At 44.5% G+C, this 27,877-nt stretch overlaps 1 protein-coding gene across 1 annotated transcript in view; it reads left to right on the top strand.

The window, feature by feature from the left end:
- Positions 1 to 275: 275 nt before the first annotated feature.
- Positions 276 to 27,877, top strand: part of RAVER2 (ribonucleoprotein, PTB binding 2) — a 59,356-nt gene continuing 31,754 nt past the window's right edge. The window contains exons 1-3 of the mRNA XM_074961594.1: positions 276 to 497; positions 21,575 to 21,641; positions 25,221 to 25,690. Of these exons, the coding sequence (XP_074817695.1) occupies positions 276 to 497; positions 21,575 to 21,641; positions 25,221 to 25,690 (759 nt within the window). The remainder of the gene's footprint in view (positions 498 to 21,574; positions 21,642 to 25,220; positions 25,691 to 27,877) is intronic.

Below are 27,877 nucleotides of genomic sequence, written 5' to 3'. Positions count from 1 at the left end.
AGGGCTCGGTGTGCGCGGTGGTCGCGGAGCAGCGGGGAGCGAGTGCACGGGGGCGGAGAGTGGGGGGGCGCGGAGCAGTGGTGCGCCAGGCTCGAGGGCCACGGGGGCGGGGTGCGAGGGGGGAGAAATCGTGTCCCAGGCTCGGGGAGGCGTATCATGGTGCCTGGCTCTGGTCCCGGCTCTGAGTCCCGCGGACTTTCCTAGCCGCTGCAGCGGGCTGCCCCGCCCCGCCGGCTCGCCCGCCGCCTGCCCGGCTCACTCCCCCTGCGGGCTCGATGGCTCTCTCTGGCTGCAAGATGGCGGCAGCAGCAGAGCCGGGCACGGAGCTGTCCGGGGCTCCGCGGGAGCCGGGGCTTGGGGCGCAGCCGGAGCGCGGCGGGAAGGCGGCGCCCCTCAGCCCGCCCGCGATCGCCAGGCGGCTGGAGTGCGCCCGCCGGGAGCTGAGCAACAGGCGCAAGGTCTTGCTGAGAAACCTGCCCGAGGAGAGCAGCAACCAGGTACCGCGGCGCCCCCGCTCCGGGAGAGGAGCCAGCCGGGCCGGGGGGACCCCAGAGCCGGCACAGGGCAGGCAGGAGGCGGCCGCCATTCCCGTGCCCTCCCAAGGGGAGTCCTGGAGAGCGGATCCTCGACATCGTTCGGCCCTTCGGGGTCGCGCTCCTAGCCCGCACACAGCGCCCCCCCGGATCCCGCTCCGAGCCCCCCCGCACACAGCGCCCCCCGGGTCCCGTTCTGAGCCCCCTTCCTTCCCCCCCGCACACAGCGCCCCCCTCCGGGTCCCGTTCCGAGTCCCCTTCCTCCCCCCCCCCTGCACACAGCGCCCCCCTCCGGGTCCCGTTCCGAGTCCCCTTCCTCCCCCCCCCCCCCCCCCCGCACACAGCGCCCCCCTCCGGGTCCCGTTCCGAGTCCCCTTCCTCCCCCCCCCACCCCCCCGCACACAGCGCCCCCCTCCGGGTCCCGTTCCGAGTCCCCTTCCTCCCCCCTCCGGGTCCCGTTCGGAGTCCCCTTCTCCCCCCCCCCCCCCCCCCCGCACACAGCGCCCCCCTCCGGGTCCCGTTCCGAGTCCCCTTCCCTCCGCGCACACACACAGCACCCCCCAAGTCCAGCTCCAAGCCCCCTTCCTCCCCCCCCCCGGACACAGTACCCCCCTCCGGGTCCCGTTCCGAGTCTCCTTCCTCCCCCCCCGCACACAGCGCCCCCCTCTGGGTCCCATTCCGAGTCTCCTTCCTCCCCCCCCCCCCCCCCCCCGCACACAGCGCCTCCCTCCGGGTCCCGTTCCGAGTCCCCTTCCCCCCGCACACACACACAGCACCCCCCAGGTCCAGCTCCAAGCCCCCTTCCTCCCCCCCCCCCCCCCCCCCGGACACAGCACCCCCCTCTGGGTCCCGTTCCGAGTCTCCTTCCTCCCCCCCCCCGCACACAGCGCCCCCCTCTGGGTCCCATTCCGAGTCTCCTTCCTCCCCCCCCCGCACACAGCGCCCCCCTACGGGTCCCGTTCCGAGTCCCCTTCCCCCCGCACACACACACAGCACCCCCCAGGTCCAGCTCCAAGCCCCCTTCCTCTCCCCCCCCTGCACACAGCGCCCCCCTCCGGGTCCCGTTCGGAGTCCCCTTCCTCTCCCCCCCCTGCACACAGCGCCCCCCTCCGGGTCCCGTTCGGAGTCCCCTTCCTCTCCCCCCCCTGCACACAGCGCCCCCCTCCGGGTCCCGTTCGGAGTCCCCTTCCTCTCCCCCCCCTGCACACAGCGCCCCCCTCCGGGTCCCGTTCGGAGTCCCCTTCCTCTCCCCCCCCTGCACACAGCGCCCCCCTCCGGGTCCCGTTCGGAGTCCCCTTCCTCTCCCCCCCACACACAGCGCCCCCCTCCGGGTCCCGTTCGGAGTCCCCTTCCTCTCCCCCCCACACACAGCGCCCCCCTCCGGTGCCGTTCCGAGTCCCCTTCCCCCCGCACACACACACAGAACCCCCCAGGTCCAGCTCCAAGCCCCCTTCCTCCCCCCCCTGCACACAGCGCCCCCCTCCGGGTCCCGTTCGGAGTCCCCTTCCTCTCCCCCCCACACACAGCGCCCCCCTCCGGTGCCGTTCCGAGTCCCCTTCCCCCCGCACACACACACACACAGAACCCCCCAGGTCCAGCTCCAAGCCCCCTTCCTCCCCCCCCTGCACACAGCGCCCCCCTCCGGGTCCCGTTCGGAGTCCCCTTCCTCCCCCCTCCGGGTCCCGTTCGGAGTCCCCTTCCTCTCCCCCCCACACACAGCGCCCCCCTCCGGGTCCCGTTCGGAGTCCCCTTCCTCTCCCCCCCACACACAGCGCCCCCTTCCGGGTCCCACTCCAAGCCCCCTTCCCCCCCCCCCGGCACACAGCAGCCCCTGAGTCCTGCTTCGAGCTCTCCCCTGCACAAAGCGCCCCTCTGGGTCCCGCGCAGAGCCCCCTCTCCCCCCCCCCCCGCACACAGGGCCCCTCTGGGTCCCGCGCCGAGCCCCCTCTGCCCCCCCCCCGCACACAGGGCCCCTCTGGGTCCCGCGCCGAGCCCCCTCTCCCCCCCCCCCGCACACAGGGCCCCTCTGGGTCCCGCGCCGAGCCCCCTCTCCCCCCCCCCCCGCACACAGGGCCCCTCTGGGTCCCGCGCCGAGCCCCCTCTCCCCCCCCCCCGCACACAGGGCCCCTCTGGGTCCCGCGCCGAGCCCCCTCTCCCCCCCCCCCCGCACACAGGGCCCCTCTGGGTCCCGCGCCGAGCCCCCTCTCCCCCCCCCCCCGCACACAGGGCCCCTCTGGGTCCCGCGCCGAGCCCCCTCTCCCCCCCCCCCCGCACACAGGGCCCCTCTGGGTCCCGCGCCGAGCCCCCTCTCCCCCCACCGCACACAGGGCCCCTCTGGGTCCCGCGCCGAGCCCCCTCTCCCTCCGCCGCACACAGGGCCCCTCTGGGTCCCGCGCCAAACCCCCTCTCCCTCCGCCGCACACAGTGCCCCCCGGGGTCCCGCTCCGAGCCCCCTTCCTGCACAAAGCGCCCCTCGGGGTCCCACTTCGAGCCCCTTTGCCCTGTCCCACAGCGCCCCTCGGGATCCCTCTCCGAGCCCACTTTCTCCCCCCCCCCCCCCACTCAGCGCACCCCCCGGGGTCCCGCTCCGAGCTTCCCTCCCCCCCCCACTCAGCGCCCAGCACCCCATGGGTGCCTAATTATACTTTCTCACTTGACTTGTGAGAGTTTACGTTCCTTTCTGTTTTCCTCGGTAGGATTTGACATCCAATTGTTAAAGGATGTCCTTTTTTATCTAACTGCCTCTTTTACACTGTTTAACTATGACGGCACTCTTTGGTCCTCTTATTGTTTTTATTTTATTTGGGGTAAGCAAATAGTTTGAGCCTCGATTATAGTGTTTTTTAAAAGTTTCCATGCATTTTCCAGGCAGTTCACTGTTTGTGACTGTTTCTTTTAATTTTAGTTTAAGTACCTTCCTCATTTTTGTGTAGTTCCCTTTTTTGTAGTTAAATGTACTGTGCTGGGTTTCTTGGGTATTTTCCCCCCTGAAAGGATGTTAAATTTAATTACATTGTGGTCATCATCATTACCCAGTGCTTCAGCTAGATTCACCTCTTGGAGCAGATCCTGTATCCTGCTAAATCAAGGACTAAATCAAGAATTGCCTCTCCCTTTGTGGGTTCCAGGACAAGCTACTCTAAGAAGCTGTCATTTTTGGTGTCTAGAAATTTCATCTCTGCATCCCATCTTGAGGCGACAGGTTCCCAGCGGATATGGGGATAGTTGAAATCCCCCATTATTATTGGGGGGTTTGTTTTTGTAGCCTCTCTAATCTCCCTGAGCATTTTACAGTCGCTGTCGTCATCCTGGTCAGATGACTGGTAGTATATTCCTACTGCTATATTCTTATTATTCAAGCATGGAATTTCTATCCATACTAATATTATGCTTCAGTTTGATTCATTAAAGATTTTTATTATATTTGACTTTATGCTTTCTTTCACATATAGTGGCACTCCCCAACCAGCGCGGTCTATCGTTCCTGTATGTTTTGTACCCTGGTATTACCATGTCCCATTGCTTATCATCATTCCACCAATTTTCTGTGATGCATACTATATCAATATCCTCATTTAATACCAGGCACTCAAATTCGTGCATCTTAGTATTTAAGCTTCTTGCATTTGTAAATAAGCACTTATAACTTTTGTCAATATATAGTTGTCTGCCTCCATGTGATGTCGCTGAATGGGACTCTCTTTCGTTTGACTGTTTCTCTTGAGTTCTTATCTGTACTTTATTAACTTCTGTCCTTTCCTGTTTACTAGGATATAAACTAGCATCTTTAATAAATCATCCCCTAAGGGATGTGTCTGTCTGAACTGCGTGCACCTCAACACCTGTCAGCTTTCCCCGAGCCCTTAGTTTAAAAACTCCTCTACAACATTTTCAATTTTATATGCCAACAGTCTGGTTTTGGTTCCTGCTCAGAGCCCCCCTCACTAACCCCTCACACACAACACCCATGGAATCCTGCTTAGCCCCCCTCACTATCTCCAGGGGGATCCTGTTCAGAGCCCCCCCACCCAACCTTTGCACACTGTCCCCCACAGGATCCTGCCCAACTCCCACCCCTTACTGCCCCCATTGGATCCCACTTGGAACCCCCTCCATGGGGTCCTGCCTAGGCCCCCTTACCACGGGATCCTGCTCAGAGCCCCCTATCCCAGCCCCTTGCGCATAGGACTCCTGCAGGATCCTTCTGGGGCCCCTAACCCCCCTCCCCACACACACACACACTGTTCCCCATAGGATCTTGCTCAGTAAATGCCCTCACCTGCACCATTGCACACGGTGAACCCCCTTGATATCCCCGCTTAGTGGCTTTTCTCCCTTGCACCCTTACACACAGGGCCCCACAGGATCCTGCCCAATCCTGGCCCACCCTCTTGTGCACACCACCCCTGGGGATTCTGCTCTGTGACCCCCTCACTCACCCTCTCTCATGCAGCACTCCAAAGGATCTCACTCGTTAATCCCCTCAAGCACAGCGCCCCTTGGGATGTTGCTCGCTTCCGGCACACTGTGCCCTTTTGGATTCAGAATAACAGATCTACCTAGGTTTCAGAGTGGTAGCTGTATTAGTCTGTAACAGCAAAAACAACGAGGAGTCCTTGTGGCACCTTAGAGTCTAACAAATTTATTTGGGCATAAGCTTTTGTGGGCTAGAACCCACTTCTTCAGATGTATAGAGTGGAAAATACAGGAGCAGGTATAAATACGTGAAAGGATGGGAGTTGCCTTACCAAGTGTGAGGTCAGTCTAACGAGACAATTCACTTAACAGCAGGATAGCAAGGGAGGAAAAATAACTTTTGAAGTGGTAATGAGAGTGGCCCATTTCAGACAGTTGACAAGAAGGTGTGAGTAACAGTAGGGGGAAAATTAGTATTGGGGAAATTAGGTTTAGGTTTTGTAATGACCCAACCATTTCCAGTCTTTATTCAGGCCTAATCTGATGGTGTCCAATTTGCAATTAATTCCAGTTCTGCAGTTTCACACTGGAGTCTGTTTTTGAAGTTTTTTTGTTGAAGAATTGCCACCTTTAGGTCTGTTACTGAGTGACCAGAGAGATTGAAGTGTTCTCCTACTGGTTTTTGAATGTTATGATTCCTGTCAGATTTGTGTCCATTTATTCTTTTGCGTAGACTCTGTCCGGTTTGGCCAGTGTACATGGCAGAGGGGCATTGCTGGCACATGATGGCATATATCACATTGGTACCTAGGGATAACTAAATTTGTGGTAGGGTTTGGCAAAGGCTCATCAGTGACATGACATTGTTTTACTCTGGGCATCCCTTTTCAGGAACTATTTTCCATACAAAAGTATAACGTGGCCCTGACTAGTTCACTCTTCTGGAAAGTTTTAGGAATGCTAGCCATTCACTGAGACCTCTGCCTCAAAACTCCACTTGTTCTCTCCTTGATCATATATGTGGGCAGTAAGGCAGCCCTAGTCCCTGTTCACCTGGCGGGTCAGAGCACTGTGTGTCAAAGGAAACACTCCTGCGGTTAATATCATGGTTGGTGAACATATTTAGGAGAGGAGGGAACTGCATGATTAACTACTTCTGTCACATTCAGTTGAGGGCCCAGCTCTCTTCTTCCATCCTTAGGATGATGGTACCACAGTGGAAGAGACCCCTTCCCGTGCAAAAGGCACATGTTTCCTTATGGTTCTTTTTCTGTCTAATGAGTAAATCCAGATTTAGAACAGCCCTCTACTCTGCATGCTCCTCCTGCAGTATCTTGTGTTTTGAGCAGGTGACAGTCTGGTCAGAGAAATGGTAGAACAAGCAATGGACTCTGTACGCCTGGCCTGAGGTAGAGGAACCCACAATGAGAAGATTCATTCTGTTTTAAAATAATGTCCTGCCCGTTTATTGACCAAACATAATGGGTTAGCTGAGTCTCCCAAATAAAATTTAAGACAGGGCTTGTTTCATGCTTTGCTAGAGGAAACCCCCTTGTTCTCCTTTAGTCTGCAGCCCTCCCCCCCCTCCCCCGTACATTTTCAACTCTTCTGTCCTCACCCTTCATAGAATCAGGTACCTGTAGCCAACAGAGCTGATAAGCAGTCTTGCAAGAAGCTCTTGTTAACCTATCCTTGCTTGATAAGTCTGCATAGGTAGTTCATTGTGGAAAGGGATTTTTAAACTCCTCCTTGCCTTAGCCTGTATGCCGTCCCTTCATTCTTATCCCGTTGATCTTTGTAGGAACCAGGGAGCAGAAAGTAGAAGAAAATATTACTTCACACAGAATGAGAGAATTGCCTCTGAATGCTAAATTTGGTGGCTACTCTGAACTGTTTCTCACTGTCATTCATTTAAAATGCCATTAATGTAATTAAAGTTTATTTTTAAAAGATCCTCAAAATAAGGTTTTTTATTTTTGAGTTTCCAATAGCAAGAAATACTGTTTGTGTCTTTGAGCATTTCCTTTGCCCATTGCATTGTGGCTTTATTACTGCTTTTCGGGAGTCCAAGGATTTGCATGTTATATTGTAAGCAGTGTACCATTATGTGGATGTTTAACAGTACAGTACCATGGATACAATTTGGCTATAAGATATATAAGAAGTTTCTGACTATACCAGAGAGCCTTTTTTTAATGAAGGTTGCCATATTTGTTTCTGAAGACTGAGAAATTTAGTCCACTCACAAGTTAACAATTAAGTCGTGAAACCCGAAAGAAAACTACAGAAGTCATTGGAAGTTAATCATGCTGTACACTTTTGCTTCCTGAGGCAAAACTTGAAAATTAGCATAGTCAGTATGCCCGCAATTGAATTATATGACACTGTGAACACTCACTGTTGAAAACCAATGTATTTGAAAATACAGGCTTCAAAACAAACATCACTTACAGCATCGGATGAGGGCCTTTGGAGATAATGCAAATGCACATAACTGAAAATGTATTTTAAAAGCAAAGCATCCATATTTTTTAAACCAATTATCAGTATGAGGTACCACTGACTAGGATCAGTACCTGATGGCTTCTGCTCATTTAGGATATTCAAACAACCCTCAATAATTAAGATTTTTCAGAATGAAAACTTCCTTTAAAAATTATTCTAGCCCTTATGGTAGTGAAGAAAACCTTTCAAATGTGAGCAGAGCATAATCTATGAGGAATTGATTTCATGAGTCTGCAGAGGGCCTGAAATGAGTTCTGAGATTAAATTACTCCACTTCATGTAAATAGTGCATTGACTCTCCAACCTAATAATGATAATGCAATAAACATATATTTAAATAATTTAGTTGCAAAATTGTGCACCTAATTTACACAGTTACCACAGTTGCTTGCAGTACATAAATCAGACCACTGCATGTATGAATAGACAAGAGGCAGAAATAGTAATTGTCCTACATTCCCTGAATTTTCTCTCACATTGAATGTAGAAATAACGTTACTAACTACAAGTACGTTCACTGTATAAGGATAGATATTGTCTGGTTTTGCAGAACGTCCCATTTTTATTAGTAAAGATCTGCTGTAGATCAAAGCTAGTATGTTTCTGACTTATTACACCACAAACAGTTACGCTAGTGTAAATAGGGGAGAACTTTACTGGTTTGTTACCAGTTCCTTGCTTCAGTCAGCCACAACATGCATTGTATTGCTAACATCCATTTCTGTGTGGTTATCTCAAAAAAATGAGTACTGTATGAACGGGTGTGTCATCCAATAAAATATAGCCTGTGGGTGTACGGAAGGTTGTGGTTAAATTAGCTCAATCTGATATTGCTTGATTAGGCAACCAGTGCCACAAGGAGATAGTGACATTGAAGGTTTTATTGACAACTATAACACACTGGGAACTCTTTGTAACATTTTTATGGTGCCTACGTGTGCCTCAGTTTCCCTCTGTATTTTGCATTGCAACGCAGTGGAGGCAAAACACTGTTCCAACAGTGCAGGAGACAAGGTGGGTGTGTCGCCTCACTGTCTGGGTGGAATGACTGGGTTCTTAAAGAACTGGTTGAAACCGACCTAAATCAACAGAGGATCCAGAAAGACAATGAGAACCCTCAACGACTGAACAATCAACATCGAACAGCAGGAAATCCTGACAGGCAGAACATGTGCACTGAGCTGGAGGACAAAGGAGAAAAAGTTACCTGGTGGTGGGAATAAGAGCTGCCCTTTGGAGGGATTCAGCAGCTCTCACTTGATTCTTAGGGCAAAGGGAAGAGATCCAAAAATGCAACCCATCATTGCATGGCTTGGCCAGGATGGACTGTGGGTTAACCTTTGTCTCTCTTTGCTATCCCAAAGTCTTTCAGATTCTGTATGGCGGGTGGCTACTAAATTGTTACCTTGTTTTGAAAAGGCTGCCTGGAATAGTTGCACTACTCACTGAGAGCATTGTTATCTGAAGTGGTACAGTGCATGCCTCCCACAGGAGTCTGGTTCAGCTAGATTTGCTGTAGGGAGCCACAAAGAGAAACAGGGATTGCTGGTGCCTGAAGGCCAAGTCTTGGAGGCCCTGGACCTGCCCCTGTGTAACTGTGTATACCCTTGGGATTTGGCACACTAAAGCAGTCACTCCAAAGGGACTGATTGCAGGCTGGGGCATAGACCAGACCCTGTGCATTTATGACACAACCAAGGGACAATAACTTGTAATATGAAAGTCTGTCCATTTTATTATGATTATCTGGTATGAGTAATGGCATAAAGACATATGTCTGCCCCCTCCCTCTGTCCTCAAGGACCTTGTACTTTTCACCTATTCCACCAGCAAGCCTGGCAGTAATGACCAAGGTGTCCAAGAAAGTTGGTGATCCTGGAGAATAATTGGAAAATGTATTGTTTTAACCTTTTAATATGATTGAGCTAGCAGCATTAGTATGTAAAGCGAGAGTTGGAGTTTTGTGGAGGAGGAACTTCTTGTCCTGATATGGTTTTGAAGTGGGCATTGAATGTTCATGATAGCTCATGTAAGTACAACTATATAACAGATTGGCATGTTCTTTCAAAAGTTACTGTGAAATTCACTGATTATCAAATTACTTCCCTTGGTAAACTCTGTGTGGGTGTCTTCTTTACTGTTGTTCTGTTGAAAAGATCTGCTGGAGCCATCACTGTCCCTACCACTAAATTGTAGGGAAAGGAATAGGTAAAAACAGCTGAAAATGCAGCAGAGTATTATGCTTCCAATCACTGTTTCTGAACCTAATTATCCGCTTGTATTAGTTATTTGGTGTCATTGTCTATTGTTGTTGCAGCTAGAACTGGTTAAAAATGTTCATTTTTTTAATGAAATATGGCTTTTTTGTCAGAACAAAAATTTCTCCTAGAAATGGCCAACTTTGACAAAATATTTTTACATTCATCAAAACAAGAAGGCCAAATTTTTTTTTTTAAATTTTGGGGTGTGTATTAAAAAAAATTTGAAGAAAAATTTCAATGAAAATTTTTTTGTTGAAATTTTTCACAGAAGCAAAAATCATTTCATCTCTAGTAATGCCATGAATAACCATAATTTAGGACAGACATTTACTAACACTAACATGTAATTGCTGCGTTCCCTTTGGTTGGAAACTCCCCAGCCTTATTCCAGACTCCACTAAGTTTCATATTCAGCATTAATAAAGTGAATAAACTTATTCCAGTATATATATAAAGGTAGTGGCTCAGGCAGTATTAATCAATGTAATCCATATGTTAGTAAACCCATCAATGCTGACAAGCTGGTAGTGTTCAGATATTTAAAAGAGATACGACTTTTTGTAATTTGTAGGTTCTTCAGTCCGGTGCTCTTGTGTCTGCATCAAGTTAAAGGGGAGGGTCTCTCTTTCCTGTGGTCCTGTGGCAATTAACCACTGTACAGAAGTAAGCAGCAGCGATAAGCAGTATAAAAAGCTCCAGGGTGAACATACTGCTCAATGTTGTAAGGTGCTGAAAGACCTAAACTTCCACTGACCCCAATGAATCAATATATCAGTTTGAATTTCTTAACCTCATTTTGAGAAACTCATTCCATCCAAGCCCCTCAGATGGAGCTGCAACTGGAAATCAGAGGCATGGTAAATAGCCAGTATTTTTATACCAATGTTTCCAGTGGTTTATTTGTTGAGTTGCAGTGAGGGCTTTGTCACAGAATACTTACTACAGGCAAACCAATGGAACCCTGTAAACAGGGGAAAGCGGGCATTGATGGTATATAGCACTTTGCAGAATCAGGTCCTTATTGAGGTGGAATCAGGCTTGACCATACATACATTATTGGTTACAAAGATGAATATGTGTAAGGGAGACATTTGCAAATGGATGTTTTCCCCTGTTAATGAGGCTATATATTGACTGTGTACTATGTTCCTAATCTCCAGTTGCACCTTGAAGTTCTGTCTGAAGTTCTTTGGTGGAATGACTCTCAAATTGAGGTTAAGAAACTTTACGTGCTTCCCAAGGCCATAAAGCAAAATGTGTCTTGGTCATGAAGTTTTTGAAACTTTAATCACAGCTGTGTAGACTATTACAGATTGTGATTAAATATAACTTGTTTGTTTGGGTTTTTTTTTTTGCCACCTCCTGGCCACAGATGTGGAGATGTCCAGATAGTGTGGTGATGAGTATCATATATGAACCTCAATAGATATTAGAAAGTTTCCCTGTCCATGCATCATCTAGTAACATCTGTTTTTCTAAGAAAATATAGAGCCTTTGCCTCTACAGGAAGAAGATTCTGAAGAAGCCGTCCAGTGCAGTCTGCAGCACCTGATAAAAAAGACTAATGAGAGAATGTCGGCCTATTTGGGGCATAAAGTAAAAGTGTGGAAGGAGAACAGGAAAAAATCAAAAATGTGTACTAAAGAGTCTGCCTGCTCAGGGGCATGTTGCTTAACCTACAAGCAATTCCACTTGCTATTGATGTGAATAAGGGTTTTTTTAGATTGGGCCCTTGATGAACGCTTAACCACTACCTTCATTGTCATCCTTGAAAGTCTCCACTTCCACCACTCCTCAGTTCACAGCTTCAGCTGCTGTGCTCTCCAATCCTTTGCCCACTTAAATCCAGCATGTCCCAGTTAAATACATTTTTTGTTCTGCTCTTGTTACCAAGTTCCCGGTATGCACCTTCATCTGATTCCTTCAGCACATTATTTTATCTCATTGTTCTTGATATGACAGACCCTGGTACACACTGTTCTAAATTTTCCATTTCAGCACAGTGTTCCTGTTTACTAATAGACAAATGCATGTTGTAAAAAATTTGGTTTATTAAACTCACGTGTACTACGGCTGTCACCTGTCTGAAACTCTGGTCCAAAGAGTGTACGTGCTTTAACTTTTGGTTAGTTTTCTATTGTCAAAATTGTAAAATCAGTTGGAAATTATTTGATACCAGGCCTGGTGTTACGTTTGTTTGTCAGCAGGAGTAAGATTGTTAATCAGTTCCGCTGTTGCTTACAACAATGTACTTTTTTTCAAAATCCTTTTCTACTGTATCACCTATGTGAAAGCTGTATTAAAAAATAGCTGTTCAGGTGTTCCTCTAACAGATGGTCAAGGTTCCCCAGCTTCACTCAGTCTGTCCTTTCTACTCACACGCTAGGCGGGAGAGGTATTCTGGTGACAACAGGCCTCGTTCTCGAGAACGTAAGATGCCCAGATATGACTCTGATGATACTTCAGACTTCCAAGTTATAATATATCAGTGACTTTTGCTAAATCAGGAGCTTAGTCTGTAGACTATTTCTTTACCATTATCCTCGCTATTGGGAAAATATAGTCAGAGTGCACCAGAATCCCAATCACTTCCCTAGTTTTCCATGGAGCTTAGCTGGCCATGTCGAGAATGTTGGGCTACTTGTGAGCAGCAGCATCCTTTTACAAAGCTTGGTCTCTAAAGAAATGCTCCTTCAGTCTTTGTAAAGCACACTCCTCCGCATTTAGTTGTCCTTACAAAATTGGAGTGGTGTCATCTGTTCTTATTAGTCAGTTTATTGCTTCATTACTACCCAAGGTAAAAAGGCAGGAGACAAGATGCCAAAGAATCACAGGAGGACAAGGATGTAATTATATTCTCCAGGGTGAGGCAAGAAATATATCTGTCCCCCCCCTCCAATATTCAATATTTTTACCAAACTATCATATGGTGCATCTTTCCTGGCCAGAAAACCTATATCAGAGTGTCACTATCATAGATAGATTGCCACTGTAATGTCAAGCCTTATCCCATAGAGACTTACAGGCAACCTTGATCATTTAATGGTTGCTTGTTTATTGTGTGTTGGTGTTTGAGCTACCTCATTGCAAGCAGTCTCCTGCTATTAATCTGTCTTCTGGGGTGTCTCTGTGCTGTCAGTTGTGAGGAATTAATATATTTGCACTGTTGGAGAATACAGCAGCATGAACTGCTATGTTAGCCACCATGTTGGGAATGCCCATGATGCCCTCAAACATACATCATTAATTGAATGATTTTGGAACTTGTATAAAACCTCCAAGAGTGTTCTTAGACATAGGTAGGCACACTGGAAAGTGCCCATAATTCTCTGCCCTGAGAACTGTGGAATAGCTGCGCAGAACTTCCATCGTACAAATAGAGTTGTAAACTGCTATATAGACAAGATTTGATTTGCTAGGCTGCATTCTTGATATATGGTAAATTAGGCTTCCGTTTTAGTTTTGTGCTTATCCTTTGTGGATTATGAGATTTGTTTCTGATTTAGTTGTCTCAGGGTTCTTAATTATCTCATTAGTTAGTCCTCATCAGTACCTCATTAATTTCAGTATAAGTAGTTGTATATGAATTTGGTATAAATGAGCAGTTCAAAGACATTGATGTCATGCCAGTTAGAATCCTTTATAGTTAATATCAGAATTGAGGGCTTGGTTTTCCTTGTTGCTGAAATTTGCAGCAAGATCTCATGACTTTAGTTTAGGATTAGGAGTCTGAGTAGAGCTGTTCGGTTTTAATGCCCCCTGTCTGCTTTTCTAAGCTAAAGTATCAAATGATTCACTTGCTCTGAAAAAGAAAGGTGTTTTGCACTAAATGGATTATTTTTAAAAGCTGTTACATTGTTCTGTCGTCATGCATATTTCTGCTTTTATCCTGTGGTAATTTTCTGCAACTAGAGGCAATATCTATAATCTTATGGAAGGGGATTGTCTCCTATAGCAAAAGACACACAGGGGAGGGGAGTTGCAGGAGGACTGAAATCAATTTTTCATTTCAGTTCAGTGATTTAAAATTTTCTTTGACAACCTTCCTATAGCTTGTCAAGCCAAAAAAGAGACAGCTCATTTAGGAATCTGTCAGAGGCAGGCGCGGTCCATCTGGGATGGGGATTTACACTGTGTTTGCGGCTCGATGCCATGTGTCCACTTATTGTTAGTGTCCATCTTTGATCCAATGGCAGGTTGCTACTTAGTGCTATGCCATCTTCATCATTTTTCTCCCTTCTCTCAGGGTTATGCACAATGTTTCCTCATTGCTTTTTGACTGGAAGTTTTTAATGAACCCGAATAATTTGAAGGAATATCGTTCTTCCACTCCCTTGTGTCTTTGTGAAGTAGCAAGTCCCTTTGTTTCTCGGTCTCTGCTCGGTCATATTGCTTGTATGTGAAAGGTTTACTGTGCTGGATAACTAGTACCATTCTTGCCCTAGGCTGTCTGTGCTCTTTTGTTTGCTGCTTTTCTTTGGTGTATTGTTTTTCTCTTTTTTACTCCCTCCAGTGTACTCCCCCATTTTTTATCTTCTATTTAGTTTACATGCTCCCCTGTACACCTACTATGGTGATCTAAAACTATAATTCCCTACAACTGTGCTTATCAATACTCTAATCTGGCTCGGCAGATAAGGAAGTGTTTGTTTTTCATTCCTTATGCAGGACAGTCCTTGGGAAGCTAGTGTTGTCATATCTTAATCAGTATGCTAGCTCTGTTTTGATAGTTCTGTGTGTTATGTCAAAAATAAGTGGGTGTGAGAGAGTCCATAGGATGGTTGCTTCTTAGGCTTGTAATTGGTGTTGCAAACACGACTTTGAATATTCAGAGAAGGACCAGTCAGTGTGCATTAAACTTTTGCACTTCCAAAGAATAGGTTGTGGCCCAGAATTGCAGACTTCCCTTTCTTTCTAGCTGCATAGATTATCCTGTGAGTGAGGAGGGAATGGTGTGGTAAAATCTTTAAAGCCCTCCTCAGAGTGGCCACTGTCCATATACCGTAAGCAGGTGAAGGGGATCTCCCTGATCTTGCAGCCCTTACTTATGTGAGTAGTTCAACTGAAGCATGGAGTGAAAAATTGCAAATTCCTTAAAGTGGGGAATATGTCTTTGTATGTGCTAGTACAGGGCATAGCACAATGAAGCCCAATCTTGACTAGGGCTTTTGGGGTGTTAAAGCCCTTCCGGTTGTTTAATATTTATGACTGTATCTGGCAACTGATGTGTGGTTAGAGGAACTGAGCGTCCTTAATCTAGCCAGTCATTAGTTTACAGGAAATAAAAAAATAGTACAATTCGTTTTGTTTTGTTATCTATACCTCTATTAATACAATCTAGTGCTGTATGTTGCATTTTTTATACTGTAGCAGATGGTCTCTGATTTTTCCACAATAACTAGCATATATTTTTCCTGTTTAGCAAATTTTCATATTCTCTTGCTTGGTTCCTTTTCCAAAATCGGTTTATTTTATACCTACACTGAACTGCACTTATCTGTTGACCCGTTCATTTAAATGATCCAAAACCTTTTGAATCTTGATGCCTAACTCACTATTTTCTGTGTACTGTCTTGAAACTTGAATGTCTTTTTTCAGGCAATTTTCCACCTTTCTGCTTTGACTGCCTGCACCAATGAAAACAAAGCCTTTTCTAGTTAGGAAAAGATTTTAAAAAAAATTGACTAGCCAAAATATGTTGTTTTGCCCAACTAATTTAAAAACAAAATTTGTTCCCATGTCAAGAATATCTATGTGAAGTTTCACCATGCAGCCATTTATTAAGGACCAAGTTATGAACCATTAAAGTAAGGTTTATATGGGCACCTTCACTAGACTCATTACTATAGGAACCCTGACAGGCACCATTATAATTGTTTTTAATTTTTGTTGCTAAAATAACATCCTGTGCAATGTTTAAACATGGCAACAGAACTTATGTTTAGCATGCCCTGAGGTTCACAATAGAAAAATTGTCTTTTATAAATGGTGGTTGGATATTATTGCATACATTTGTTTGGAGTAGTAGTTCCTTGGCGTGAAATAAGCTGTTTATTTTTAAAATAATAGTATGAATTGTGCTGGGACAATAGTAAGTTGGGTGTGTCTATTCTTGGTATGTTTACCATTATACTTTTTTTAAAAATTCAGACAATAGGGCATACAGACACTTTTCTGGAGCAGACATCATTCCCTTTAAGAGATCCAGATCTCAGAATGACAATATACGATGAAAAATAAAATCATAAAGAGAAAGTTAATATTTCATCCAAGATCAGGAAGGACAATTAGTTGTGTGTGCAGGAGTTGAAGTATTTTAAGCGCCGTAGAGAAAATAACAAATTTTCCACCACATAAAGTTTATCTAACTGTTTATAGTGTTTTTAATCTTTTTTTTTCATAGCCCACGTCATAGAATTTGTTTTGACTTTTAAAGGCTATTTTAAAAGCACCAATAGGTTATTTTCTTATTTGAGCTTTAATTATACTAATGCTGTGTAGATTAACTAGCGAATGTTTGTTCAGGGCTCTGAAGATTTAAGGAACTGTGTAAGGGCTAAATATTATTAGTTTCCTGATTTTTGTTTCTGTCCCAAGATGTTTAGCTCACAGTTCCTGACATAATCCACATGTTTATGTGTATATCTGTCATACTAAAGGAGGCAAAGCCCCACTCTGAACAAGAACAGAATGCACAAGGGAGTTGTCAGACTGGTCTTGTCCAGGATACAAGCACACGTTAACACTGCTTTCGCAACAATAGAGATTGGAGGAACACCTATGTCTGTCTCCAAGTGCCAGCTATAAGTTACTCACAGGAGTATAATTATGCCATGCCTGCTCTGCCTCCTGTACGGAAGTGCATATTGCCATTAATTACAGCTTTGTCTTAGGTTGTTGATATGATACACTAAAATACTGTGGTAGTTGTCAGATGTGTCTAGAGGAGTCTTGTCATTTGTAAATAAGAGAAAATTCCTTTAGTAGAGGCAGTTTTAATTTTATTGTTACGATTGCCATTAACCTGGTTAGATAAACACCATTCATTTGGGTTAAATGAGGGAGCAGTTAAGGACTTTGTATATCATGATAGCTGGAAACAATAGAATCCACAGCCCAAGGTTCTGGGCCATAAGGCCAGGCCTGAGCAAGAATTAACCCAGGGAGAATAAGAGTATTCTCTGGGAGTGGTTGAAAATGCAGGGCTTAAGGGGTGGTTGTTGTTTAACATGCTTAATGCAATAGTGCCTGTGAGCCAACCAAGAGTGGGGGCCCCATTGTCGCGAGGCACTGTACAAACATTCAGTGTTTTCCACTGAGTGCATCCGATGAAGTGAGCCTGTACAAACATTCAGTGTTTTCCACTGAGTGCATCCGATGAAGTGAGCCGTTGCTCACAAAAGCTTATGCTCAAATAAATTGGTTAGTCTCTAAGGTGCCACAAGTCCTCCTTTTCTTTTTGCGAATACAGACTAACACGGCTGCTACTCTGAAACCTGTACAAACAGAGTAATAGATGTTCCCTGCCTCAAAGAGCAGGTTGTTGGTGAGTCTGTTTGAGAGAGAGAACACCCAGACAGCAGCAGTAGCAGTGGTGAGCATGGCCCTGAGTGGGAACAGAGACAGAGCCCCGTGGGCATAGAACTGACTGGAGGAAATTGCGAGCATGCAAACTACCTGCTTTGTTTTCACTGTGTCCAGAGAAACAGGACTTCGTGTACATTCTTTGTACATAAACAGGATTGCACCAAAACATATAGTGTGACGGGGTCAGGACAGACAGCTATAGGAAAGTGCTCATATTGGGTGCTGGGAAGTGGGTCCCAGGATAAGCAGGTCCCTTTTCCCCTGGTAATTGAACAGGGGTTACTCCAGGTTAATTAGGACACCTGGGGCCAATCAAGGGCCTGCCAGAACCTTTTAAAAGCCTCCCCTCCAGTCAGGTAGGCACGAACAATGGCAGCTGTGGGGAGCAGGCATGCTACTGGAGAGCCAGACAGCCTGCCCAACAGGGCGTATAGCCCTTCTGGGCCCCAGAGGTCTGGGGGAAGAGACCCCGCCAGAGGGGAGAGACTGAACTAGGTGTCTGGCCTGCCGCCATCACGCACAGAGGAGCTACCAGAGACTAAGAGGCTCCTCTCCCCCTCCCCTGTCAGGGAGGCTGGGAGGAACCCCTGCTCAGATAAGGTGGGGACAATAAACCCAGGGGCGTGGGGAAAATTCCCAGAGAGAGAGGAATCCCCCAGCCTGCCGCTAAGAGGAAGCACAGAACCCACCGAGGCGGAGAAGGAGCTCTGCCACAATAGTTAGGTGTGGAAGGATTTGATTTTAATTGACAGATGTCGGTGAACATTAATTTCATCTGATGCACTGACAATGACAAAAACAAAAATTTATTGGTAAGAGGGAGTGCCACTTCCCCTCTCGTTCCTGCCAGGATCATGTGTCACCGGCCCTGTGGCAACAGAGAAAGCCCTCTGCAGCCTCATTCTGTCACAATGCAAGGTGCGGGGAAGGCTGCTGTCTTGGCACCTTGTGCCTGCCGGGACTTGGTGTCACCAGCCCTGCAGGTGTGCAGGGAACCCTCTGCAGCCCCTGTAGTTTTAATTCAAGCAGAAAGACAGAGTACATTTTTGAAAATGTTACATGCTCCCAAATCACATAAGTGTGTGTGAAAATTTTACCCAGACTTAAAATAGTTTTATATATAGACAGATATTTACATAACCACTTAAACTAAAGACGTAATGCAGACTTTTAAATGTATTTATTTAAAAAGTCAGTGTGATGTGTTTAATTTTATTTGTTAAAAAGTTTATGTAAATGATGCTGCCACTGAAATACTACATGCAATCAAATGCACAGATAAAAACCTCAATCCTGCAACTGGCTCCATGTGGACCTCTGAAGCCAAAGGGAGTTTATATAGGCTCAGGGGTCTGCCTGCACAGAACCCATTAGTTCAGTGGATTGCTTTTCTTCTGAACAACTGTTTCTATTGTTAGTTTTCCATCTGTTACATATTACTGTGCTAACTTTTCAAAGAGGTGCTTTTAAGGTTGAAAGGCTACAATTTTCCTTTTTTTTTTCTTGCTTTTGATTGTAAAGTCCAAGTAATATTTGGTGCCTTTCCCCCAAAGAAATACTTCAGTTCTTACGTTCTGTCACTAAAATAAATCCATGCTATTAGCCCCTTGCTTGTGAGCAGCTGTACAATAACGTACCTGTGTCTGAGTGACATAGAACACATCATTTTGGTGAGATTTTAGCCTCAAGCTTTCATAGAATTGTTGCAAATGATTTTTTTAACATTATGAACAAAATCTTGAGATTGTTCTTTAAAATTGCTTTACTTTTTAAAAAATCCTTTTTTTACTTTTAAAATCCATTCATGTGCTCATCTCAATTTAATCATCACCAAGATGATGCTTTTATCACATTCTGTTTTCACGCTCAATTAAATTTCCAGCAAGATTACAGATTATTATTGCTGAATGAAGATTTGGTTCAGAAATGGTTTTCAGGAAACGCCATCATTATGCATTTGGACTAATATTTTGCTGTTACTACATCACATAGTAAATTGTTGGTAAATCTGATTACATTATTTTTGTTAAAGATGAAACAGATAAGAGCAGTAGACCTTGCCCACCTTGTGTAAGTGGAACAACTAACAACTTCCTTGGATTCTGCAACATTACTATCTAGCTAGTCCCTAGGAAGAACAAAAGTGCAAAGAAAACTGCATCCTCCACCAATCTGCTTCTCATGGATGAGAGTCTAGCATCACAACTCTCTTGAAGAGAGTGTACTCTTCTGAGCTACATTCAAATAACCTACAAGTTCTAAATCTTTGGACTACTTCTTGTGTATTTTGTTATTTAGAAGCCACATTCACGTCACATCTGAGTATGGGATGGTTGAACGTCAGAGGAGCAGTGTCATATTTTATTAATATAGCATTTGACAGCTGTTAACCAGTGAAATGCGAGACTGGTATTCAGTTTGACAAAAAGGATACACTTGATCCTTCTGAGATGAAACCCATTAACCTGTAAGCCATGTATATTGAATTAGCAGACTGGCAAAATGAGAGTATGCTGTGTTACTGGAAGTCATGTAGAGTGGAACCCTCTTATAATCATGTGTGTTGATTATTTTGCTCAGTTGAATGGAGTTTCGTTATAACACTAGAAAGATTCAGTATGTTCATGTCACTTCTTTCACCTTCAGACTGGTAGACTAGTCCTTTCTTTGCCCACTGCAGTGGAAGGGACACTGGTTAGTGTTTTATGTGGCGCACACATTTGTGGAATACCACATCTTAACTTATAGTGGGGAACAGATGTTCAAGTTTGGGAATCAGGGATTCACTCTTACTACTGCTTCCTCCCCCATGGGAGGATAATGGCTATTTCCTTCCCCTCCTCCTCTACTTGGGCAGAGTACCGGAGGAAAGGGACATGATAATCCACTTGGAATGTAGCATCGAACACCTGTGTAGCAATCGATACTGGCTGTATTCCAAGGAGGATTTTCAGAGTAGAAGTCAATTATGGTGGAGTGAATGTTCACCACAAGAGGAGTAAAAGTCCACTGAATTCCACTCGAGCAATTTGGGGCTTCCACTGCATTTCATAATGACTTTGTCTAGACTGAGAAATTACACTGTATTTCCTACAGCTCCTCAATTTCCTGTTCTAACAATGTGATGCAAAAAACTCAGCATAGTCAGTGACTCTCATAATTAACCCTACAGTTCACCACAGCTTGCTGATGTGATGTTATCTTTACTGTGTCTCTGTGTATATCTTTTATATCAGGTTACTTATGATTCCTAGAGGTGGTGCTCTAATATAATGTAATTTTCTAATGTAAACAAGACCAGTAAGGAGGGTTTCAGAGTAAGAGAGCTCACTGAGAGAGTGAATGGGTTCTTCCATTATGTATTCCTAATCTATAAGAAAAGATTTGCATGTTAGTTTTCTTCAGCTGTTATCAGAGGGTTAGCCGTGTTAGTCTGTATCAGCAAAAACAACGAGGCATAAGCTATCATGGGTTATAACCCACTTCATCAGATGCATGGAGTGGAAAATACAGTAGGCAGGTATAAATACACAGCACATGAAAAGATGGGAGTTGCCTTACCGAGTTGGGGGGTCAGTGCTAACGAGGCCAGTTCAGTCATGGTAGATGTGGCCCATTCTCAACAGTTGACAAGAAGGTGTGAGTATTAACAGAGGGAAAATTATTTTTTGTAGTGACCCAGCCACTCCCAGTCTTTATTCAGGCCTAATTTAATGGTGTCAAGTTTGCAAATTATTCCACTTCTGTAGTTCCCTCTGTTGATATTCACCCCTTCTTGTCAACTGTTGGAAATGGGCCACATCCACCCTAATTGAATTGGCCTTGTTATCACTGACCCCCCACTTGGTAAGGCAACTCCCATCTTTTCATGTGCTGTGTATTTATACCTGCCTACTGTATTTTCTACTCCATGTATCTGATGAAGTGGGTTATAGTCCACAAAAGCTTATGCCCAAATAAATTTATTAGTCTCTAAGATGCCACAAGGACTCCTCATTGTTTTAACTGTTATGTCCTTTTTCTCTATAAAAATAGTCGTCATGTCACACCTTTGCTGTGCCTACTCTCACATACTGAAACGTGGAGAATTACTTTATTGAACTTGATTCTCTCATATGGGAGAAGATATTGTGACTCTTAACTCCTTTATGAACAAATCTTTGATATGTCTCAGGTATAACTTCTTATTTGTTGGGAATGTTTCAATATAACAACTGGAAAATTGAGCCTAATTTCATTTTTGTTTTGTTTCTTGATGTTTGTATTTTCTAGGAAATCCATGAACTATTCAAAGATTATGAATTAAAGTACTGTTATGTGGACAAAAATAAAAGAACAGGTAAGAATTTAGAATATTCCAGTATTTAAGACTATGTTTAATCGTAACGTTAACATTTGCATTCTCTGATAGGACTACTAGTCAACTTCTTCTGCCACATATGAAATCATCAGATTGTCTGCTCACTACTTTAACTGTTCCTAGACTTGTTCTTTACCTGCAAAAATTGTGGCCGTTTCCAGCTCCCATTAATGTCAATTAATGGGAAATGGAAAGCCTCATATTGACTTTAGTGGGAGGTAGATTGAGCCCATTGTCTGTGAATCTATATTTATGACCCGTTAAGTAATGCACCCTTTGGATCGGGTCTAGCCAAACTGCTTAATCCACCTGTGAAAGACTGATCCATTAGACTCTGCTAGGACAAGCCCCTCACACCAGGATAACTGTAACAGAAGGGCTATTCCAGGTCTAGATTTAGGGATTCCAGGTAATATACGACGGAGAGCAGATATACTCTATTTACTTTATCAGTTCTGAAGGCTGTGGATGTTTTTGCCTTATTTTCGAACTGAAGGGAACTATCAAGCTTTTAAGGATGATCTTCATCTTGAAAACTCTGACAGTTTTTGCCTTGCTATGTGTCTCCCAGGCATCTTTGCCAAGGTAATGGTGTTTCTGGCTGCTGCTTTTAGCAAGTATGGTGTCAGAGTAACAGCCGTGTTAGTCTGTATTCGCAAAAAGAAAAGGAGTACTTGTGGCACCTTAGAGACTAACCAATTTATTTGAGCATAAGCTTTCGTGAGCTACAGCTCACTTCATCGGATGCATACTTGTGCAGCAGTCTCCTAATGATTTGCTTATTTGCAAAACCTCAACATTTCCAAGTTTGGGAACAAGTGCTGCAAGCTTCTATGTATCAGTAGTCCTGTCTATTTCAGTGTTTTATTTTCTAGGTATTGTTTTGAAATCTTACTGGTTGAAGCTGCCATCGGAGGAGGGCATTACTCTTAGCGTTTACTCTGGTTCCTCCAGAATTACCAATCAGAAGAATATTTTTCCTCTGGACTTCTGCAGCTGGGCATTCTCGTTCAGAGGTTCTCACAATAAATTTTTTGGTGGCCTCAGAGTGCGGCCACCAACTCTTGCTGGTGGCTGCGATGACAATTTTTCTTAAAATACTTAATTAACTTTAGGAAAAACAAATAAATATGCACATATCCATGTTAAAATCATTAATTTATTTATGTAGGGTTTTTTTTGCAGACCCAATAATAAAAATCATATACAGTTCTCTATTCTTTACTGGACCTAAACAGAATAGAAATACACATAGGGCGCTTTGCACATTCTTGTCTGTTGTTGTTGTTGTTTCTTTTGTTTTTGATTGCCTTTTTTTTAAAAGACTTGCTAGCTAGTAAGTCTGCTGTGGCGAAAAGTAATATTTGTATGTTTGTTAATATCACTTTTCATAGCAGACTTCATAGCTAGCTGGGAGGCTATGAAAAGTGATATTAACTACCGTACAAATATCAATTTTTACATCAGACTTACTCAGCTCTGGCAAGCCAGGGGACAAATTAAGCCCTGGAAGGGGAGGTGGGTAGGGAGACAGTGGGGGCCAGGGGCAATGGGGGGAAGTGGTGAGCCCAGGGGCCAGGGCTGGAGCCTGGGGCTGCAGGAGACTGCAGGGGCCAGGGACAATGGTGGGGTTGAGGCCAGAGCTGGCACCCGCTGCTGTGTGGCTGGGGTCCAGGGCCAGAGCCCAAAGTCCCATGACTGGAGTCTGCCACCTGCCACCCCAGGCTGAAGCCCGAAGCCCGAGCCTCACCACTCCCGGGAAGGTGGGAAGCTCATTGGCTCCATGCTCATCTAGCGTTTGTGGCTCCAGATGGGGGGAGGGCCCAACTCCTTCTGGTGGCTCTGGGGGGAGAGGTACTGCTTTGCGCCTCTGCCCTAGTCACTGCCCAGGAGGCTGTGGCCACAACAAAAGCCCCTGGTGGCTGCATGTGGCCAGGGTGGTTGCATTTGAGAAACGCTGTTCTAGTTAGTTTTAGTTGCTGATCTTCTTTTTTCTTTGATTGCAATTCTTACTAAAGTTTAAGTGGAGGAGTGGCAGCCAGCTTCTTATTGGGGGCTGGCCTCACAACTCTTGTTCCTTCCTCTGTCTACTGGAAGGGAAGACCTTACCCACTTGTGTGTGCAGGGAAACGAGCACTCATATTATTTCGTACCATTTAGTTGTTTTTCTTTCTTGCACAAAGAAAAGAGACGAACTCTTGTTTTCAGCGCGGGCATATGCACAATATGTATATTCACCTTTGACACTTCTGTAATGAGGAGCATCCTACTGAAGTTGAAACTGGATGGGGACTGGGTGACATTGATTTCTCCCCTTTCATTGAGGGGAGATCCTGGCCTCCATCTCTTCTAGAGATAGCTATTACATCTTCTCTTATAATCTCACCACAGACCACTCGAAGATAAAGCATTTCACTCCACATCTACCTAGATAATATCTGAGAGGTGAATATACATATTATCCAAAACGCCCATGAAATCTGAAATCAAGATCTGATCATGACTTTGAGTGCTCAGTCTGACTGTGTCCATGAATATATTCTGTTCTCCATTAAACAATAGCTTTGTGGGCCTGGAAAGCATCTACTCTTGAGCAATTCAGCTGTATCTGCAGCAGGACTTTGATGTGCCTTGCTGTGTGGGTTTGTTTTGATTAAGATCATTATGGAAAATTCACATTCTGCAGTGCTACAGGCCATAAAAACAGTATTTACACCACGAACAATATATGCCAAAAGATTGGTGGCTAAAAGTTTGGATAAACAGGCATGTGTAGTGTCATATGTTGTGCACTGAAGAGTAATTTTCGAGAAAACACTGATACATGGCACTCTCCTTTTCCTACTAACTCAAAAAGTGGCCTAGAACAGCGGCTCTCAACTTTTCCAGACTACTGTACCCTTTCAGGAGTTTGATTTGTGTTGCGTACCCCCAAGTTACACCTCACTTAAAAACTACTTGCTTACAAAATCAGACAAAAAAATACAGAAGTGTCACAACACGCTATTACTGAAAAATTGCTTGCTTTCTCATTTTTTTCATAGAATTATAAAATAAATCAATTGGAATATAAATATTGTACTTACATTTCAGTGTATAGTAGATAGAGCAGTATAAACAAGTCATTGTCTGTATGAAATTTTACTTTGTACTGACTTCCCTAATGCTTTTTAAATAGCCTGTTATAAAACTAGACAAATATCTAGCTGAGTTGATGTTCCCCACAGAAGACCTCTGTGTGCCCCTGGTTGAAAACCACTGGCCTAGAAATATGGTGATTTATACATTGTCATAATGGACCAAGTCATTTTAATAACTGCCACTTTGAATTCACTTGTCAGTATTAATAACGGTAGTTACTGTAGTCTAGTGAATCTAGCATCTGTATTTTAAATGGCAATTTAACATGCAGATCTGAATTGTCTGTACCTGTGCCTCTGCCTCTAAAGACTCAGAAATGTGCAGCTTCAAGTCTGTCATCCCCGTCAGACCCGAAGAAGAGTGTTGTGTAAGCACGAGAACTTGTTTCCTCCACCAACTTTCTTTGTTCTCTTACAGCGTTTGTTACTCTGCAGAATGGAGAGCAGGCTCAAAATGCAATTCGGATGTTTCACCAGTATTCTCTTCGTGGAAAAGAAATATCCGTGCAGCTCCAACCAACAGATGCTTTGCTATGCGTTACCAATTTGCCCACTTCATTTTCATTACAAGGGTTTGAGGAACTAGTGTGTGCATATGGCAATGTTGAGAGATGTTTTCTGGTCTATAATGAAGTTACTGGCCATTCCAAGGGCTACGGGTTTGTGGAATACATGAAGAAGGACTCTGCTGCAAAGGCTAGAATGGAACTCCTGGGGAAGCAATTAGGTGAAAACACCCTCTTTGCACAGTGGATGGATATTAATCAGTTGACTACCGATCTTGTTCATTCTAAGTGCCTTTGTGTAGATAAACTCCCCAATGACGACACTGATTCAGAGGAACTGATGCAAATGTTCTCATTTAAGTATAAACCTGTGTTTTGCCAGGTAGGTCTCCTATGAATTCGTGTCTTTTGGAAGCTGAATATAGAGATGTATATAGCTTTGTGTTTACATATTTTATTGCTTGCCTACCCATTGCTTTGCTTTTTATGTAACTAGAGAGTGGCTTAATTTGTGAAACCGAGTGAGCAATTATGTGTATACTGTGGCAGGCTGAACCCCCTGGGGTGCCGGGATGCCACTGAGTCAGACTATTCTGCCAGCCTGGGTCCCCTTTACCTGGCCTTGCTGCGTTAGGCTCTCCATCCTTTTCCAGGCAAGCGCACAGGCAGGGCCACACCCAGCTGCACAGAGAGACAGAGATCCATTCTGGGAAGACTCAGCTTTAAGGGGCTTGCCACAGCACCCAGATATCCACCCCCCCCTTGGAGTATAAACCCAAAATTATATGAAATTCACCTCTTCCCTCAATGTGGAGGAGGTATACACAACTTCTCTCCCCCCCCCCCCCCCCCAGTTAGAAATCAGATAAACTGGGTTATATTGTAAACCATAAATAAATATGTTAACTATAACAGATGTATTTTAAGTAGTTAAGGAGGTAGCAAACAGAACAAGGCAGATTACTAAGAAAATAAAACAGAGCACGCAAACTAATCTTAATACACTAAAGAAACTGGTTACATGCAAGTTGTCACCCTAAATGTGGTTCTAATAATCTTCCTCACAGGCCAGACACCCTTCCAGTCTGGGTCCAGTTCTTTCCCCCAGTTCAGTCTTAATTGTTTCCAGCAGTTATCTTGGTTGGGGTAGCAGGGGAGAACTGATGACCTGGATTATCTCACTTCCCACCCTTAAATAGGATTTGCATAAGGCGGGAGTCCTTTGTTTCCCAGCTTGACCCCCCACCCCCAACCCCAAACTTCTTGTGGAAAAGTACAGAATTCAAGATGGGTTCCAGTATCAGGTGACATGGTCAAATGCATCTGTAGGACCCCTGTAGCCATTCTTCACAGGCTGACCCACAGGTTCACAGGAAGACCAAGCTCTTTTACAGTCCACTGTCCTTGTTGATGGGCCATCCGACCTGTTGGGCTTTTACATTGTTGTTTCTTAAATGTTAGCAGGGGATGTCACCCAAAGTAACATAGTTGAAATATAGATATAAATTCAATAATCCTAATTTCTGATACAGAAATGATACATGCATACAAATAGGATAATCATATTCAGTAAATCATAACCTTTCCAGTGATATCTCACATGAGCCATCTTGCATAAAGTATATCTCAGTTATGTCATATTACTATCATAAGCGTATTTTCATAAATAATGTGGAATGACATGTCACATATACATCATAATATATGAAGTGGTATAAATGCTTTATTGCCATGAGTTTGGAATGACCAGGATAAGTCCCTGGTGAGTTATGCAGGAGGTCATCCCAGATGAGTGCCAATAAAACATTTATTATACATTCATTCTCCATGTATTTTATGGAAGCATTATTTCAGAAATGTTTTAGAGAACTTTGTAAATAATTATTATTGGTAATATTTTTTGTATTCTTCAATGATAAATCCAGTTTGTATTAATATCTTGAGTCTAACTGTAGAGCACTTAGAGAGATTAAAATACATTAACTACATCTTAGAAACCTCTAAAAATGTCTAAAATAGTTTTTCCATAAGTCATAAAGTTACATCTTCAGGACCTAATAATTTCTGATGTGCCAGCACAAGAAATAAGTGATATATCTGTTGGAAAAATTAGTTTTACAGCTCTCCAGTTGTATAAAGACTTTCTTCCTAGTAATGATGATCGCCAAGATATTGGACCCTAAACTGGTCACTGGTCCAGGACCTAACATTGTTTATTAAGCACCTCAGACCAGTGGTAACTAGGAGGGGAAACAGAATGAAACCTTCTGTTGAAGTCATGGGTGATTGTGGGTGTTTGTTTATTTTTAAGTATCTTTTGGAAAGCTGTTCAAATATTTGGATTTTTAGTATTCTTGGTGGTGACGGATTAGTGGGCAGAATGATTCCTAGAGTATAAAGCCAGAAGGGACCATTAGAGCATCTAGTCTCACCGCCTATATATCAAAAGGCCATTAAATTTCAGCCAGTTCCTCTGTTTTGAGCCCAGTAACTTGTGTTTGGCTAAAGGCATCCAGTCTTGATTTGAAGACATCAAGAGATGGAGAATCCACCGCTTTCTTTGGTAGTT

The sequence above is a fragment of the Natator depressus genome, chromosome 8 (assembly GCF_965152275.1).
Source record: "Natator depressus isolate rNatDep1 chromosome 8, rNatDep2.hap1, whole genome shotgun sequence".
Lineage (NCBI taxonomy): Eukaryota > Metazoa > Chordata > Testudines > Cheloniidae > Natator > Natator depressus.
Note: the sequence above shows the minus strand (reverse complement) of the source record. Positions and strands in the feature narration are given on the sequence as shown.